Source organism: Rhinolophus ferrumequinum, chromosome 24 (assembly GCF_004115265.2).
Source record: "Rhinolophus ferrumequinum isolate MPI-CBG mRhiFer1 chromosome 24, mRhiFer1_v1.p, whole genome shotgun sequence".
Lineage (NCBI taxonomy): Eukaryota > Metazoa > Chordata > Mammalia > Chiroptera > Rhinolophidae > Rhinolophus > Rhinolophus ferrumequinum.
In genome coordinates, this window is record NC_046307.1 from 24,678,649 (window position 1) to 24,698,460 (window position 19,812).

The 19,812-nt window shown below is 44.5% G+C and overlaps 1 protein-coding gene across 4 annotated transcripts in view; it reads left to right on the forward strand.

Annotated features, from left to right (window-relative positions):
- Positions 1-3,077: 3,077 nt before the first annotated feature.
- Positions 3,078-19,812, forward strand: part of GRIA1 (glutamate ionotropic receptor AMPA type subunit 1) — a 287,697-nt gene continuing 270,962 nt past the window's right edge. For 2 of the 4 annotated variants that reach the window (XM_033096031.1, XM_033096032.1), the window contains exons 1-2: positions 3,079-3,638; positions 6,604-6,741. In XM_033096031.1, coding sequence (XP_032951922.1) covers positions 3,557-3,638; positions 6,604-6,741 — 220 coding nt within the window. In that variant the 5' untranslated portion in view covers positions 3,079-3,556. Of the gene's footprint in view, positions 3,639-6,603; positions 6,742-19,812 lie in introns of all 4 variants that reach the window. The other 2 variants (XM_033096029.1, XM_033096030.1) reach the window with 2 other exon arrangements.

Below are 19,812 nucleotides of genomic sequence, written 5' to 3' on the forward strand. Positions count from 1 at the left end.
CCACCCCAATGATTACCCATAATGTCTGTAGATGCCGCCAAATATCCCCTGGGGGAGAAACCCGCAGCCAGTTAGCTTATCCATTGTCTTAAGCTACCACTCCGAGCCCTACTTAATGTGTAAAGTAGGTTCTAATTCCTGCCCTTGTGGGGTTTTGGGAGGATGAAATGAGATCGTGGAAGGAAAAATGCTGCGTAAATCAGTGTGCCGTGTATCTGTATGGTCACAACGGTCAAACCTTCCAAGACTGATATTGGGGGTGGCAAACAGGATTGGGAGCGATGAAGAGAGACGACATGATGAACAAATGAAGGATGACATCAGAATAGGTTATTTAGGGGGTGTACAGTATGCATTCCTAACCTTGGAAGCTAAGGAAATGAGGAAATCACCCGTGGTCACCCTCTCCTTCGCCATGCTCATTCCTGGCCATATGACGACCATACGGACTACAAATTATCCCATGGCTCTCCATTACTTCCAGGAATCCTGGGGCTTTCAAATCCTGACCCTGACCTCTCTTAGGTTTCACGTTCCCCATCCTCTCTCCCTACTCCTCAGGACAGGCGACAGGCTCCAGGCTCTAGGAGCATGTGGCGTCTTCTGTCCCCAGGCCGTGCAGGTGCTCTCTCCTTGGTTTGCATCACTTCCCTCAGCCCTCACTTTCTGCCTGTAGTTTCCTCCTTCACGGCTCAGCTCTTTTGAAGCCTTGCTGGTTCCCCACAGACAGACATATTGGTTGCTTCTTTCTTTGCCCCCGCCGCCGCCCCCGGAGTTGTGTTTACATCTCTATTAGAGCATGTGTCATGTCTGCTCTGGATGACTGGGTTCGTCTATCTTTCTCTTCTACCACATTCGCCTGCCTTGAGGAGGAAAGTGTGTCTTATTCTTTCCCACATCCCCCAGCACCCGACACCCTGTCAGATACAGAGTAGGTTCTCCACCAATATTGGAAGATAAACAGTTGAACCTAAATGTGTTTTGACCTAGATGCCCAAGCTCGAAATATGTAATTGCCATGTTTATTTAATCATGGAACAATATATATCTAATAGGCCAAGGGGAGTCATTAACCATGTTTGAGCAGAGTAATAACACAGAGCTATATCCATCCGACTGTATGATTTATAATGATCATAGAAAATATGCATGGTTTTGACTCCTTTAAGACCCTCTCCCGCAAAGTAAGCAAACCAAGTCTTACCTAGTGTAGGTGGGCATTGAGGTTTTGCTAATTAATTCTTGCAAAAGGCTTTGAGATCTTCCTGTGAAAGGTGACAGAGATGTGTGAAGCTTTTAGTGACAGCGTAATTATTATTATTACCAGGCATAAAGCTCAGAGAACTTAAAAGATCCCCAGGTACCATTCAAAATAGTAAGAGACAAAAAATGCAAATGGAGAAATTATATTTTAAGATGGAGTCATTGTATCGCAGACTTCTAATGTCAGCAGGGACCTTAGAGGTGATCTTTCCTGATTTGTTCTCCCACCTTCCCAAGCTGATGCTTACACACTTCTAAAATGTTCCTGCCCAGTGTTTCCTGCTATTAGAGCCTAAGGGTTAAGAGCTTGGGCCTGATGGTAGAATTTCCTGTATTCAAATCCCCAATCTCTACCTTGTTAGTAGTGGAAACTTGGGTACATTATTAGGTCTCAGTTTCTTTATCTATGAAATGGGGACTAGATTATCTACCACAGGCATTATCGCACAAGTAAATGATGCATGCACATCGCTTAGCAAGGTACCTAGCACATGGTAATTAAATGAATAAACATTAGCTTTAAAAATCGCATGAGCTAATAAATACATGTGAAAGTGCTCAAGAAATTATAAAGCATCGGACCTTTAAGATGGTCCTTGCTTAGGGGCTCCATCGCACATGATCAGAATTTCTTGCAAATCCCAGCCCTTGTAGCTGTCCTGCGAATATGTGTGATTATGCAATCTTGGTGAGGGAAGTGAGGAGTTTTGGGATAAAATGGCCTAGTCAAGTGCCAAAGCAAAATCGGATCTGTTCTCCCTCTTTCTCGCTGAGGAAAAGTGGGCTTTCCTGTCCTGGATTATCATCTGTCTGGTGGGAGCTCTGATCAGAGCACTGCATGGGTCAATTGGTAATGCTCAGAGCATTCAGGTCCATAGGGTGGACCATATTTTTGTTCCAAGGGTCTAGACTCCATCATGTCTTCATGATTTAATCCCTGGAGCCTCAGTTTTTTCATCTGTAAAATAAGGGTTCTGGCCACTTCCTAGGGTTGGCGTGACAGCGGGGTGACACTGTGAAGTTGCTTCAGAAACTGTAAAGTGCTCTGTGACAGTTAGTGACTGGCGCTTTGCAACCCACACTATTTCCCTGAGCACACTTGTTTTCTCTGCAGGTGATTTCAGTGGAAGCCCCCGTCCAGGAGGGTCTGTGGCATTCCAGTTTACACTCCAATGGCCAGCATCCAGAGACAACAGAAAGAAGCCTGAGTCCTCTCACTAGAATCCCTGCAAAATGACTCATGTAATTGCTCTGTGTAAGTATCCTTCGCCTTCATTGTACACCCACACATTCTGATGCTGTGGTCTCCTGTGGAATGCAGAGAAAAGGGGCAGGGGGCCCATTTTCAAGGCCTCGGATTGAAGAGACCACCCATTCCGCTGCTAAAGGCAGTGGGGGACTTCCAAATGTCCAAGTCAAGGCACCTGCCAATCATTCCAGACCCTCAGGGTTGTCTTTCTGTCATTCCTCCTATTAGGAGGGGGAAAGGTTTTTTTCTCCTTTCAAGCTCCTAGGAGGGATTTCTAGGGTCTTCCCCTCAGGAATTAGTTGTAGGAATAATTGGGCCAGTGGAGTGCAGGAGATAAATCCAGCACAGCCCGTTCGTTCGCTCCTAGAAAAAGTGACCTAGATCAAGCAGCCAGTGGATGGAGGACAATCGTGGGGACCCCCTGCCACCTACTGACTTGCAGCTGAACCCACATTCCCAGAAGCAGCTGCCTGGCTGGGGGTTGGGGGGAGGGGGGCAGAGAGCTGAGAAAGGCGGGGGAGGCTGAAGAGGACAGCGGGGGTTGTCCCTTGCAGGGCCCAGCTCCCTGTAGCACGCCCCCTCACTCACCCCCCCAGCCGTCCGCCCTGCACACAGAAAGGAGGATAAGTTGAGGACCGGGAGTCAGGGAGTGCCAGAGAGAGAGGAGGTCGGCGGTGAAACTCGGAGCTGGCTCGGCGGGTATGAGCACAGAGCTTGCCGCCCGTGTGAGTGTGAGGGGGAGGAGAGAGAGGCCGCTGCGCGAGGAGGAGAGGGGAGCGAGCGCTCCAGCGAGCGTGAGGACGGCTCCTCTTTTCCGTGCTCAGTTAATCTGGCTGTCAGTTGGTGTTAACGCTGCAGTTTAAGTGCTCGGATTCCAAGGGAAACAGACCAACCTCGCAGAAGGAAGAAAGGAAGCAAGCGAGGAAGGAAGCCACTGCAGGAGGAAAAGAACAGGCAGCCCAGAGAGAGGAATAAAGGGAAGGGGGAGAAACACCAAATCTATGATTGGACCTGGGCTTCCTTTTCGCCAATGCAAAAAGGAATATGCAGCACATTTTTGCCTTCTTCTGCACCGGTTTCCTAGGCGCGGTAGTAGGTGCCAATTTCCCCAACAACATCCAGATCGGTGAGTGAAAGGGGCAGCCTGGGGAGGGACTTTGTGGGTCTGGCCAGGTGTGTGTGTGTGTGTGTGTGTGTGTGTGTGTGTGTGTGTATTGGGGGGCAGTCTGTGTCCCCCCACCCCCTACGCCCAGTATGGGCTGTGCTTGGCTATCCAAAGCTGTGAGGTGATGGGAGACTCGGGCCACAGCACAAGGAGGGGGCTTCCCTTGATCAGATGAGGAGCAGAAGGGAAGTGTGTGCGCGCGCACACACAGGTACACACGCACCACTCACATTCTAGGCATGAGCGTGTGAAATGGAGGAACCAGTGCTTTGGAGGAAAAAAAAAATCACAGCAAGGAAAGAGATGGTGGGTGTTGAAGTAGTTAACTCCATTGCTGGGTAGATGGTGCCTGATTCACTTACTTATATAAATAAGTGTGGTGTAGGCATTATGTGTGTGATTGTGTATTAGAAATGTATATACATTTTTGAGAGAGGCAGTGATTTCTTAGCTGGAGCAGGTCTCTTTAAAGAGACCCTCTAAGACAAGGAGTGAAGAATGCTGGGTTTATTGCAGCCACTGAAATAATGCCAAAGGCCCCGCTCCAAGTCAAGGGGGCTCCCCCTCTTGCTCTGGACGCCCCTAGCCTTCTCTCTGCTGTCTGCCGTGGCCCCTACTCCTGGGGTCCTGGAACTTCCCAGCCTTCCTTGTCTCCATCCCTTCGATCACCCCCCTCCTCTTAGATTTTCCATGCACAGACATTGTCTGCCTCTCTCACACACACACAGACACACGTTCCTCTCGCCTCCTCTTCGCTTTCCCCAGCACTGGGCTCCATCCTTTCAACTTGGAGCCACGTTTCAACATGCTGCACGCCTTGTTGTTCCCCATTTTTTCCCTTCCTGGTTGTTGTTTCTCTAAAGGGACCCTCCACCCTCCCTGTATTCATGGGGCAGCCATAGACATCGCTCTCCCTAATAGGAACGACGACGGGCGAAAGCAAAACAAACAGGAGCAATTACACGAACAACAGCGTGATAACAACATGTGTCCACAAGGGCTCAGGGATTCGGTGTGACCCGGAATCCCGCATGCTTCGGTTGGAGGCATCTGGGTTGATTTGGGTTCTGTTTTTTCTCCCCCAGTAGGGACGCAGCTCCCCGAGGGGAAGTTCCCATTACTGGTTGTTTGTGTTCTTTGTGTGAGTGTGTGTTTGTGGGGGCATGCAGTGCAGGTGGTATTTTGTTGGGCACACATGTGCTGCAGTCTCGGTCTCTTTAGTGGGCTGGCTCCAGGGATGGTTGGAATAGCCATGGAGTAACTTGCTTTGTTTCCTGACACCTGTTAAGCTACATTCCGAAGTGTGTCTGTGTATGTGTGTTAGTGTCACACGTAAAACAAAACTTCCTGCCTCATCTTAGAGACACTTCCCTTGCAGCCCAGCCCGTGGCTGCCTACCTCCTCATCCCCACCCCCTGTCTTTCATTCATTGCAGGGGTGGAGGAAGGGGACTGGGAAGTGTTTGGGGCGTGGTCATCTGGGGGGAAAAGGGGGAGCATCGGAATCAAGAAGGGTGTTTTTGTTTTTACTCTTTAAAATGGAGGCATATGAACATGTGTAAATCACTTGCTCTTATACATGTCACTGTTTATGTCGGTACTTAGGCATTGCCCATACTTTGCTGATTGGAAATGTTTGGGTTGAGCTATGTGGACTTGCTTTCATCAAGTGTATTTGTATGTATTGTCATGGGTATAAATGCAGAGGGGTGTATATGATATGTTTGCTCGTGTACCTCTGCAGAGTTTTCATCAGATTTAGCTCCAACTTGCTTGTTCAACTGATACAACCATAGTTTTGTTTTCAAATAAATGGTGGAAACATTAAATTAGAGAACAAATACTAAAAATACCCCCACCAGCAAGTAGTACTTGATTCTCCTTGTATAATCTCTAAGAAAAGCCTTACAATCCATTTATTGGTTCTTAAAAATAAACACATACCCCCTGTGTAAGAAGTTAGAAATGCATGATACTGGGCCCATGGTTCCTGTCGGAGCTGAGATCAACTTCTATGTAAACATTCATTCTAGTTCAGTGTCTGGAAATAGCTGATTTTAGTTCCTAGGTGTATATTAATTCATATTAATTCATTTACATGTCAATAGTAAATATAAAGCCACACACTCAGGTCTCTTGGAGCTGGAGCCTCAACAGGAGCCTTACTTGTGCTTTTTACTAGAATAGAATGTTCATATGCTCTTGACATTCTCAAGTCCCCATGTCTTTAAAGCCCAAGGTTCTACCATGCAAATACACACCACGGCAACCCCTTATGTAACAAGTCATTCCTAGGGAGCTGGGATCATGAGTGTGAAAGATTTGCTTTGCAGAACATCAAGAGTTTTTAGAGGAAATGAGTAATAAACCTGAGAGGTGATAGGATAGTTCAATTACACACAGGTCCTGGCAGGTGAAAGACCAAAAGTGTCAAAGCCAATGGGTATAGTGCCAGAGAAGCCCACAGGCCCCCAGAGTTAGTTTCACTGTACAACATTGGTTAGCACCACCCTCTGAAGGCTCTGTGCTGAGAAATGGGTTCAACACAGGACACATCAGACACAGCGAGGGTTTATGTGCGTGCAAGAGCATAGGCCACTTAGGTGGTTTGCACAAGGGAGAGACAAGAGCAATGCCACAGTTCTCTTGTTTTCTCTGACCTGAGCTGAGTTGAGGGGTGCACAATCAAATATGTGGGCAGAGTGAGAGACGGCTAGTCAGGGCCCTTGTCCCATAAAAGCTCATCTGCAGAAGTTGAAGCCTCAGCGCCCAGTTGCGTCTGTTTGAACTCTCATCCCACCACTAAAGGCTACAACTAGTGAGTTTGGCGTGGGGAGAAGCAAAGGGCCCATCCGGGGTGGGCTGGTGGGGGAAGAATAAAACCTGTCTCTAGCCCAAATACCGTGTTGCATTTTCTCTCCTCATAGGGGGATTATTTCCAAATCAGCAGTCACAGGAACATGCCGCATTTAGATTTGCTTTGTCGCAACTCACAGAACCCCCAAAACTCCTCCCCCAGATTGATATTGTGAACATCAGCGACAGCTTTGAGATGACCTATAGATGTAAGTAATTGCTTCTATTTCTGAGATTTCTTTCTGCGATCGACCAATGGGAGGAGGGCCTGTGGGTAGGTGGTGGTGGTGCAAAAATGACTTGAGTTGTCATTTGTCTTCATAAGAGAAAACCCTCCAAGAAAAATGTCCAGGGCCTTTTGAGTAATTCCATCAGTTGGTATTTTAGACCCTGAAGTGCTTCATAGAATGGGTTTGCTTTTTCACTGCCAGCTAACTTGAAATGCCAGCACGGTGGGTACTTGGATGACAGCATCTCCTGTACCTCCCAGAGGTTTTCTGGTTCAGCTGAAAGTTTCGCACATAGGAAACTTCTGAGAGACATCGAATTAAAGGTTGTGACTTAGAGAATGTGATTTAAAATGCTTACATGTTTTTCCCTTCCACCATTGAAGAGAACAAAATGTCTCTGTAGCTTGATAAGAAAAGACATGAGAAGTTGTATATGTGGTATCCCGTTCTTGAAAATGACCGATAATTATTTACAAATTGGTGCCTTGATTATTTCAAAAATGCTTTGAAATGATTGATGGCCTAAGACATGTTTTGTAGGATGAACTTTGAGCATAAAACAGAACAGAAGTGACCTGAAGAAGAAATTGGGAGAGAGAAATTTCTGACATCTGAATTGAATGCATTATAAAATGGGGGCCACGAACACCATCCTGAGTTTTTTCTGACATCTAGGACTGAAAAGGAAACTGTGTGGTTGCATGATTGCCATTTTATGACAGATGAAAACATAAAAATTAATCAGTGGAGACTTTTCCCTCCATGGATTAAGCTCAGGTAGGAAAGTATGATATGGAAGTGTAAGCTGAACGGGCAAGAACCATTTAAAATCCAAAATTGGATTAAATTGCCACCGTAGGTTTTGTGTGCGACTCTGGACTTGGTGACTTCTGCTGAGCTGTGGATGTTAGAAGTCACAGACCGTATTTCCTTCATCTCTTCCCACATTTCCTTATGGTGGGCTCTCAGTGATTTCAGCTGAACGTGCCTTAAGGGCTCAAAATGAGAATTCAGAATTCTCCCTATCCCAAAGACCACATAATAAGACAATGTAGACACAAATTCTCAGAATTATGATTATACAAAATTCCATTTGTGAGGACTTAAAGAGTGTCAGGAACTGAAAGTACTTTATAGACAGTTACAGTAACATTCATTACCATTTATCAAGCATCTGTTTTGGTCTATGCAATGTACTAATTGCTTTTCATGTGTTAGTTCGTTGAATCCTCACAAGAGCCCTGCACGACACTATGTTCTCTTTTAGAAATGAAGAAACTAAGGTTGCCACAGGTTATATAACTTGCCCAAGGTCACCCAGAAAGTAAATGGTGACCCTAAGAACCATGTCCCCGGGCACTGTGATAGATACACCAACCCCATGGTAACCTGATCAATTATACTGAGATTACCCAAGAAGCAAAAGGGAGGTTGTGGGTCTTGTAAGTCAGTTGCCTAATAAAGCATCTAAGAAGAAAACCTTATAGTGCTTCAAAATATAGCTGTGATTTTTTTGTACAGGAGTGACCCACTGAACGAATAAAATAGCAATTCTGCCTTTTGGTAATGCTGAGGTTGAAAATGTTGTCTACTGTGTTACTCATCACTCGTAAAAAAGAGCTGAAGTTTAATTGTCAAGTGGTAGTTTTGTGAAATCATCTCCATGGAAAGCTAGAATGATACTGAGTAGGTATCTGGTCATCATTTAACCTCCCGTTCCTTTCGATATGGCTTAGAGTAGGGTATTTTGATAGATTTGTGTGTGGGCATCTATCTATTTAAAAATGACCTGACCTTATGGATAATCTCTTGCATGCATGTGAATACGCTCATTTATTCCCTGGGAGGGATCCCCTAGCATTTGTCATACTCTCAAAAGGGTCCACTACTCAAGAAGGATTACTTGCTTAGGGAATCAAGAAGAAGAAATGGCTAGCGTGTGTATTCACTCAGATTGCTGAGATCTGTCTACGGCAGAGCTTGGTGGAAAGAGATGTTAACTGCTATCCTAGTGTCAAGATGTTGACTGGCAGGGCAAGATAATAAAAGACAAAAATAGGAGGAAATGTTCTGAGGCAAAAGGTGACGCTTCTGTATCGTTATCTTAACAACCCAAGACTTCATCTTTAATAGGGCTGTTGGCCATTTATCAAGAGATTGAAATATGATACAGGCAATATTATCCATGTGGTTAGTAAACCGGGAATGAATGGATCTGGGTCCTTGAACTTGATTCCTGCCATATACCAGTGTACAGGTTTCTGTGAATCTGATTATTCTTCAAATGTTTCTTCCATGTTGTGAACCAAGGTGGACATTGGAAAAACAGATGATAAGAGGCCTTTGCTCAAAGTAGCTGACAGTCCAGTGGGGGCCACTGCTAAGGGGATTGTCTGAGAAGCAATAACGGTATCTTGTGCTTAGGCCTTTAGTTTCTTCTCTTTAGCTCCAGGATCACAGGGGGTACGGAGCAATTTGGGTGGTAATGTGGCATTGTAATACCCAACCTGCCTGGAAGATTCTCTTGTTAATGTCCGCAGGAGGCTAGAGAACCCTCTGGGGCTATGTTCATGTGGTCCATCGGTCTGGGAAATGGTACATCTGTCCCAATTTGAAGTGAGTAAAAAAAAAATGTCAAAGGGAGCAGAGAGGTTTCAGGTAGGATGTAGTAATTAATCATTTATGGAAAAACAAGAAAAGCATCTTATTGATTTAATTTTAGGTGCTTTTTCAAAATCTCGCCTAGTAGTTACCTTAAATTAACTGCCCCAATCTTACCTCCAAAAAAAATAACCAAATCTTTGTTTTTTCATAATTTTTGCTGTCATTTGATATTTTCCTGTGTATTTTGCTATTCATTATCCTTCCACCAGAGGGTAGAGAAAGGAAGGGAGAAGTGTAACGGAACTATTACTACTAGATGTGCTAGCAACAGGGGATTGGAAAGAAAGAGTGGTTAATTACAGCATAGAGATGCAGGAGCTACAGAAAAGGAGTACTGCAAGTACCATTGGCCAGGATGAGAGTTTTGTATCTTCTTTGCTCTCACTCTTTCTCACTTTCCTTGTCTGCCACCATGAAGGGATACAGTCATTCAATCAGCAATCCCAAATGCCTTGGGATCGTCTCTGAGCATTCTTCCAAGCTTACGGGGCAGGTGTTGGGAGACTATGCATAGAGATGGTAGTTACTGAACAGCTATTCAACTTATCCTGGTGCCTTTGGGGTGAGCATAAACAAAGGGACAGATGAATTACTAATTGGCCTTCTATTAGTGTCTGAGGAGCACTGATGCAATTTAATTCCTACCTTTTCATTCATTCATCCATCCATCCATTCATTCAGCAAATACATGCCAAATGCCTACTTCAAGCCAAGCACTGTGCCAGGTGCTAGGAATCTAATGGCCAGCAAGGGAGGCACAGCCTGTTTCCTTGTGGGGGTTGCAGTTTAGCCCAGAGGTCCTCCAACTTCAGTGCACATAAAATTCACCCAGGCAGTTTCTTTAAAGCAAGACCTAGGGGTGGACTCGAGACTTCCTGAATCAGAATATTCAAGAACTGGCCTTATGGGGATTCTCTAGTAGTTAGTAGAGGAACCAAACTTTGAGAAACTCTTGAATATGAAAAGGCTTCTACTCCCTTAGCAAGCATTTCTGGGCCCTTCACAAAACCCAGGCATGCTATTAGGCTCTAGAAATGCAGACAAAGGAAGACATATTCCCTGCCCCGGTGGACCTTATCCCTAGTAAGGCTGACTGTCCTATAAAAAAAAATAAAATAAAATGTAATGTTGTATGTGTTATAGCAGCAATTTGTAGGGAGTGTTAGTGGCCATTCTGAGGGTGGTGGTTGAACTGAATTCCAACGATAAATAGAAGCTTTCCAGGAGGACAAACTGATGGGGCTGGAAAGGGATGAGGGAACGGCATATGCAAAGGGAAAGAGGACACTGTAGAGTTCTGTTCTTCCCCTGGTCTAACTTCCCATGGCACTTCATGGCTGGGCCTCTCACTGAACATTGATCAAGTACTGCAGACGGGATCCACCAAATGGCCATCCACAGGCCAGTTTTAGGACAGAGTTTGAGAATCATGGAATTTCGCATCAAAATTTGGGTATCTCAGCTCTCTTTGAAATTTCAAAAGATCTGACAATACTAGATCCCAGATTTGCTAGGATGGAGCTGGCAGTGTCCCATCTGGATGGCGTCCTTCCCAAGCAGCCCACTTCTCTCATTTTCTTTACCTGCCTGGCTCCTGAAAGCCTTGAGTTTTTAAACCCCAGTGGATTTGTCCTGAAATGTTGCCATGTTGTGTGTTTAGACGTCAACTCTCCCAACAGAATGTGAACTGCTGTCCAGAAAGACCATGTATATCTATTGTTTGGTGATGCCGGAACATCTGTCACAGGGCTATTCCTCTAACACAGATGAACAAATGTCTCCGGGAGCCAGGGAATCACACGGAGTAAAGACGCTGAGAGCCTTACCAGCAATCAGGGGAAGGGAGTGTGCTTAATTAGAGGGGGACTCCCTCTGTCCTGGACCTTCTTAGGAAACCCACGGGCATTCTAACAAGATGTGGGGCACTGGCAACAGGGAAATGTCTGCTTAGCTCTTGCCTGAACATCCGTCATCGCTTTCAGAGTGGCAAACTAATAGTCCACAGATTTGTTTTGTTTGACTTGCACGGTGCTTTTCAAAATTTGACATAAAATCCAGATTTCTGGCTTCCTTGAAAAAAATGTTGGGCACCAGGCAACCCTGGAACCACATTTCTGCTCCATTTCTATTGTCCGGAGCTGAGAAGTGCTGCCCTCTTTAAATATGAGGCATAAATTCAAGTTTACCAAACACTCCCTATTATACGTGTGGCCAATGTAAGAAAGCATGTTGCTTGCTTACACCTGTAAGCAGCCCAAATACCTGATTTATATCCTTGTGCGTCTGTTGTTTCATTATTTCATTCTATTAGTATCTTCAATTTGTAATAAATAGTTGAGGACAGAAAAGAAATGCAACTCTGGCTCTCAAAAAAATTAGTCTGTATATAGTAATAAAAAGCATGAAGGACTGGTGGTGAGGGAAACGTGGATTATTTTGCAGACTTACTATGTGGCAGATACTTCACATAGGTTCTTATTTAAGTTTTGTAGCAATTTTAAAAGGTTATTATCCCCACTTTATAGATGACGTGACTGAGATTGAGAGAGGTTACATGTCTTCCCATATTATGCATTGAAAAAGAGCCTAAGCTAGTATTTGAAGCCACCTTTGAGATTTCCTAAACTCAGTGAGCTTTCACCCTTTCAAGATAAATAACTACATGGACACAAAAAAATGAAACATCAGGACAAAAGCCCACCACAAGAAGTGCCACCATAAAGTTTAGGATTAAGAGCTAAGACTTCCAAGGCAGAAGCTATATGGCTGCAGATAAAGAAGACATCTTGAGATGTGCAGCTGGAATGAGCATTGACGGGTAGAGCAAATTTGGGCAGTAAAGTGAGAGGAAGGTATTTTTAAGTGGATAAAATCACAATATTTCTCCTTCCCACCTCCCACCCCCAACCACTACAGCACATGTTTGTTTGGGGAAGGTGGAGAGTTCAGTTTGTGCCTGCATCCTCACTATGTTCTCAGATATCTGCATTTCTGCCTCTCGCTGGTTGATGTTACAATCCGATTGTGGCGCCTCCATTTTTACCTGGTGCCCTCACCCTAAGACATGCTGTCTTCAATATGTATCTGTGGTTGGCTCTTGGTTCTTGTTACGATATTGATCATCATTAGCTCGTCGTGTGCAGAAAAGTGTGTGTGCACGTTACTTCCTCTGACTAGTGGGAAGACTTCTGCTGAGTTGGGAGAGGTTACTGTTCTCCTCTCAGATGCTCGAGATAAGGTATAGGGCATTTGAAAAACTGTAACATCAGGCATTTTTATTCAAAGCACTTTTAGTATCGCCCTCTATGGAGCATACGGGCCATCACTGCCCCATCTATCCCCTGGCAGACAGCACTCATTGATTACAGAATTCTTTCCCACTGAATCTTGACATGGCCTTAAATTCCCTCTCACCCACCATAGCATTCTAGGCAGCTACTACAAATCGGTTGGAGTTAAAGTCAATGTAAGAGATAAAATCCATTTGCCTTTATACGGCGTTACACTAGGAACTGAAGAAAATAAAATGTATTAAGCATTGATTTTCCCCTTGAGGGGCTTAGGTTCTTATAGAAGAAACACACACACACACACACACACACACACACACACACACACACACACACACACACACATTCAGAGGAGCAAAGGAAAACTTCCAGATGGAGGAATCAGACCAAGTTTCATAAAACAAGGACATCTAGATTGAATTTAGAAAGACAGGTAGGATGTGGACTGGAGGATACATACACACAGACAAACACACACACACACACACACACACACACACACACACACACACACACACACACACACCAAATTTGATGCTGTGAAAACTATACTAGATTGAGATTTGAAGACATAGGTTCAAACGCTGGACCGTCTTCTTAAAATCATTCATGTGTAACATTGGAGAAGTACCTCCCCAGCGACCCAATGCTTATTTGTAAAATGAAGCTCATGTGATTTCCAAGAGTTCTTCTAGGGCTGTATTTCTGTGGTGAGACTGTATGGAAAACTCCAGGGATAAACAATTACGAGGAGAAGCTCTTGCACCAGCTTTTGGTTGGAGGCAGGATCACTAAACAGACTGAGAATTTAAGGAAAGCTCTGAACTTTCCCCCACCACCAAGTGGCACATTCTGTAAAAGCATGGGTGTTAAGCTTACTGTGGGCCTCAGGTACATGCGTTCACTGTTGAACAAATATTTATGGAGTGCTTACTATCGTGGACAAAGACAGAACGCAGCCCTGTGCTCCTGGAGCTTACTGGCTAGTGAGGGATGCTATTCGTCAAATAATAATACAAATGTGTGTATCATGACAGGTTGTGGTAAAGGTGTGAAAGAAAGGGCCATGATTCCCTGGAAGCATATTACAAAGGAACCAGCTCTGGGCAGAGGGATGAATAGGTGTTTGAGCTGAGAACTCAAGGCTTTTGGTGATGTGATGCTGGGAACAGGAGGAATATTCTAGAAGCTTCCTGGGCAGACGCCTGGTGGTGAGGAAAATTGGTGGAGGGAGTGTGGGGCTGGAGATGGCGTGGCAAGGGCCAGGCCTGGTGGACCCTGTTATGGATTTTGATTTTTAGCCCAAGAGCTGTGGGAAACCCACGGAAGGGTTTGAAGCAGAGAAGGAACACGTTCACGTTTCTGTTGTCTCACCAGGAATCAGATGCTCCAGGGACTTTGCCACTTTCACGTTCCCTGGAGACTTTCTGCGAATGTAGCAATGACCTTTGTTCCTATACTCTTGTCTCCAGCTTGAGATGGAGTCTGGCATATGGCAGATGGATGAGAACAAGACAGAAGCTGGGGGATGGGGAAGCTGGGGATGGCGTGTGGGGCTGACTTGTACATGGTTCTGTGCTGTGCCTGTGGGTGTACCCATGAGTGTGGGAGGCTGATCCAGCACCAGGCCTGGAAATCTGGGGAGCATGTGTGTCTAGGCAGGGAATCAGCTAGGGTCCCCACTTATTTCATCCACAGGGAAGGCCACACAGCACTTCGTCTTGGTCTCCAGTCAAACCAGACACATCAGTGGTCCTCAAAATCTCACCACTGCTCCTTCCACTTGCACCTGCAAACTGTTCCTCCCATAGTTCCCTGTCAGAATTCGGTCCTTCTGGGCCGTCGTGGCTCTAACTTCATCTTTTCCATTAAGTCTTCCCTGGTTTCTCTTGTTCACACCCTCATTTTTTCTCAGCCCTTTTACCTGCCCCAGAGCAGGTGTTACACTCAGCCCTGGGTTTTAGTCACCTGTCTTATCTGCCCGACTGGACTAAGCAACTTGGGAGCCGTGGCCTCGTTTTCTTTAGCTTCTCATCACAATCTCCCCCCGAGAACAGGGTGCAGCGGTGCTAGTTGAAGGAGTGAATGAATGGATGAATGAATGAGTGAATGAATAAATGAATGAATGAAGGCATGGCTGTATATTATGTAACTTCAGTGGCAGTGATGAGAAGAAGCCTGCTGTATTGCTGTTTATGGAGTAGTGCTTTCATATCATAAGTTTTGAGAGTTCTAGCAGGCTGCATTGTAAATTCCTGTGGAAGACTAGTATACTATCTAGTATACTTTCCACAGCATCAAACTGTGTTGCTGGAAAGTGATGGGAGTGAAAACTAGTTGTAAGTCAAATCAAAAGCTCATTGCAGCTCCTTCTGGACTATTGTCAGTAAGGGACTTAAAGGAGGCCTACAGGTCCGTTTCCTAAATGAAGGATTTCTGGCTCAAGGCCTGCCTGTACCCTCACTGCTTTGCATGGCTTGTGCAAGACAATTCTCCTTTTCTGAAACTCAGTTTTGTTCATGTGAAGGTAATATTTATACCAATGATGGGTGGTTATTACGAGAAGGAGGAAAGGATAGTTGATTTCAAATCAACTTTCCACTCCATACAATGCCATGAGGTGGGTACTGACATTCTCCTCTTTTCATAGGTGAGGGAACTGAGCTCTCAGAGGGAGTGGGGAGTGTGTGGTTCTATCCCTAGACACCTGCGGGCTGCGAGGGCTTTCTTCACGCCGTTGACTGTTGTGTCCGCCCGCTCCCTTGTGGATCCTGAAGCTTCCCTCCCTGGGCAGCAGCCCTCCTCCTCCCCTGATGTCAGTGCTCCCTGCTTTGTCACATGGCCACGGCCCTCTGAACTGTCAGGTGGCCTGTGCCAGCTGCGGTCATGAAGAGCAGGGTGCTGAGTTTACTGGAAATCTCTTTTCACCCCCGACTGTACTTGTGACTTTGGTGTGTCACAGCTGATTGTCCGGAGAGCATGGGGAAGCCCAAGGTCGTGCGAGGTCCCCCTCTCAGAGGATGCAGGTGAAATTGGGGTTAAGGAGGCAACTGGAGGCTGATGAAACTGACACCCAATGGTTAAGCCTGTCTCTGTGTGTTCGTCATGTAGAATCACTAGGATGGAAATGAACTTTTGGAGAATCATTTTCATTTTGTGCACAAAAGTGGTATGCGTATTATAGAAAGCCATGGTGACATAGATACTAAACAAAATAAAATGTGTAATTACAGTCGTCAGGGTAAACTTCCCATCTTTTTTTTGAACATATCAATTTAAAAATTAAGACTCGATTTATATCACTGTCTTCAAATATGATTTTTACTTATTGTAACACACATGTTACTTTGAATATTACACATTCATTTTTAATGTCTTCCTAAAAGCCTATGGTACATATGTACCTTAATTTATTTAATCTGTCTCCTGTTATTGAATATCTAGTTTCCAGAATTTTTCTTAAAAATAATTCTCTGACGATCATCCCTTAAAAGTTTAATCATTTGTATATATTATTTTGACTTTAAGATCATTATAGCCCAGTAGGACAATTTCCAATGAGATTGAATAGAGTAATTAGCATACACAGGAATTGAAATAATTTGTTCAATGCCAACTTTGGCACTCACTTGCTATATAACCTTGAGAAACCTTTGTGTCTAGTTTAATTTCCAGATGTATAATATGGGGTGATAGTACCAGATTCTTAGGGGTATCAGAACAGGCAAATGCCATTACTTATACGAAAGAGCTTTGAAAAATCGGAAGTGTTAGGCAAATGCGGGGTAATATAATTAACTAGGCTTCTTCTCCATTAACATAAATGTACCACAAGTACAATGTGACTAATTAATCTTTAGTGTTTTTCCCATGAGGGTGGCCATTATCTATGAATGAATCTATTTTGTGGATAGGGAAAATTGAAATCTTAAGGAGGCTATGTTTACCCTGGGTCCAAATATGCAGCAACACTAAATCTGAAAGCATTTCTTTTTACTTATGACTCAGTCCACAGAATTGGACTAAATATGTGGGCCAGAAAGTGTCTTTGGCTTAAGAAATCATTGCTTATAGGGGCAATGGGGCAAGCCCATTTGAGCAGTCAGGATTCTTTTGGTGGCAACTGATAGCAACTTAAGTAACTAGGTAGTTTTGACAGGTATGGTGAATTCAAGGGCTTGAATGACAGCAGGACTGAGATACATCCTATAGATTTTCAGGCTTAGCTTTTCTCTAAATTGGCTTTACTCTTAGACATATATATGTCACATGTCAGATCTCACATGTCAGATCCCAGTATGGCCGGCCTTCACTTGCGCATCTCAAAGTCTGGTGGAAAGGGCACTTCTCTTTTCCCATCAGTTCCACAAAAGTCCTGGGCCTGATGTCACTGAATAAAAATCAGGACACATGCTTATTTCTAAACATGACACAGTGGCCAGGATAATGTGGTGTTTTGGTTAGCTTAGGCCTAGTCACATGATCATTCTTAGAGCTTGGGGAGGGGAGAAAGATCAAATGGATTGCGGGTTTCCATCAGCCCATCCGAACTACATGAACGTGGAGAAGGAGCAATTCCTCCAAAGGAAATCAGGATGCTATTATCAAAAGAATGAAGATTAAATGCTCAGTAGGCAAAAAATTACAGATGTCCTCTCATGACACATCTCAGATGGGAAAATTCAGAGAGGCTGGAGCTAGACCAAGGGTCAACCAGCTAAAGCAGAGAAGAGCAACCAACAAGAGAAGAGCATAGAAGGGATTCTGGTGATAAAGGAAGATCAGAGGTCATTGCAGACAAAATGCTTGAAATCAACGCAGACTAATTATATTTACTCAAAGCTGTGAGGAGACTGATAATCCCTGCCCAACCAGGAGCAAATCTCTGTCCCTGGAGCAGTTTTAGGAGTTGCTGCCCACCCACACGGAGTGGCTGGGGTGGGGGTGGGGGGTCCCTATAATCCAGTCTTTGACAAAACGTTGGGGGGCTATCAGCACTAAGATACCTGGTGATTCTGAGGCACCTATACTCTCTACCGGTGACCAAGATATTCCCTACTCTACTCACTCAAGCTATTGTGCACAAACTCTTAAACAGTCCCAGCTGGAATCTTGGCTGCAGATCTACAAATCCCACACTACCAGATGGTAGGTTCTTCTAATTGGTTCCATCCCTTCTAGTTTGGGGCAGTAATGAAGACTTCCCTGTGCCTCCAGAGGGAGAACAGAGAGAGCCAGGATCAAACGAAAGAGGTTTTATCCTCCGTTAAACAGGCAGAGACCTTACGTTAGTTCCTGTCCAAGGAGAACAGGGTGGCATGGTTCTTTCACACTAGATCATGGATTCACAGTAGACTGAAATTCTAAAACTAATATTGATGAGACACAGGATTGCAATGATTGGTAAGTGGTTTGGCTAGAAAGGTCAACTGATCTAGGGGAGGGCATTCACTTATTCAATCATTGATATTTATGGAGCATTGTGGTAGTTTAGATTATTATTTGGTAATTATTCATCTCTTCCCCAAAATCCTTGGCAAGATTATATCTCCCTGATCCACTAATGTTATGTTTAGTCATACGACTTTCTTTGGCAACTGGGGTAGTATTAGTCATGTTTCAAGCAGAGGCCATGAGAAGAGCATGCCCCAGAGAGCCTGCTGGCCCCAGAGGAAAGAGAAATACAACAAGCAGAGATACCACAATCAATTCACAGACTAAAGTCTGAAACAGAGATGTCCTAGCTGACCTTCAGACCTGTGAGCATGACAGTGAATCCTCATTGTTTTATACAACTGAATTTGGGGATGGTTTCTCATGCAGTAATACCTGGCCAATACAAGCAACCATTGCACGTTCCACACTTTTTGCTAGTCATTGAGGGCACACTGGGGCACGATAGATATGATCCTGGTCTTCATGGAGCATATATTGTATATGGAAACGGGCAATAAATGTGTTTACAGACTAAGAAAAAATAATAGAGATCATTACTAGGGTCATAAATAGATGTGATGACAAGTCACTATGAGAGAAGAGAATACCTACTTGAGATTAAATGGTCATGGAAGGCCTCTCTTAGGATGTGACTTTTTTATTTTTATTTTTTAATTAAATTTATTGGGGTGACATTGGTTCATAAAATTATATAGATTTCAAGTGTACAAGTCTATAATACATCATCTACATATTGCATCGTGTTTTCAAGGAGGTGACTTTTGAGCTCAAATATGAAAGTTGGAAAGGACCCAGATAAGAGAAAAATCCCTTGTGGAATGTGAAAAACCAGCCGTATGGACAAGTTAGATTGAGAATTTGGGTCTAGGCAGGAGAGAATGAGGGGCCCTGAAAAAATTTCTTGCAAATCGGGTCACTCAGTTTGTCCTAGGGCCAATGCTGGCATCTCTCTTCAGCATGTTGTTTGTACAAGTCAAGGGCTGACAAAGATGCATTTTCTGCCAAGGCAAGACAGCCACAGGATATGGAAGCCACTGAGCACAGCAGAGGCAGAGAATAAGGCTTCCTAGGGCACTCCTAACAGAGCGGTGATGGAATTGGCTATCCCCTTCTTCTTGGCTCCAGCACAGTCAAAAATTGTTGCTGTTGCTTCTAAGGATGGCAGGAGGTGTACGTGCGTGTGTGTGTGTGTGTGTGTGTGTGTGTGTTTGTCCATATATTCATTTTTTCACAGAGGAGGGAAACGGACTAGATGGTTTCTAGATCCCCTTCCAAGTCCGTGATTCTGAGATTTAAATTATGTGCGAAGGAAATGTTACATTGAAGAACTTCATCTTCGCTCAGTACCAAACTGAATTTGTTAATTGAGGTGGGTAATGAGGGCAGAGTCTCTCTGAAGCAAGCAGAATGATCTCCAGCCATCAGTAACTTGTCTAGTAAAACCTATCGCGGTGTCACAGCTCCAAGGGAGGGCAGACAGCATCTAATGCAAACCCCCAATTTCATCTGTACTCCAGACACTGACAAACAGGCATGTTGGCATGTGAAAAGCTCAGAAGGGTCCACATGGAGTCTAGAATCCAGATAGTTTATTAGCTTTGGGAAAATTACTTAAGCTGCGCTTACTACCTCTTCTTCC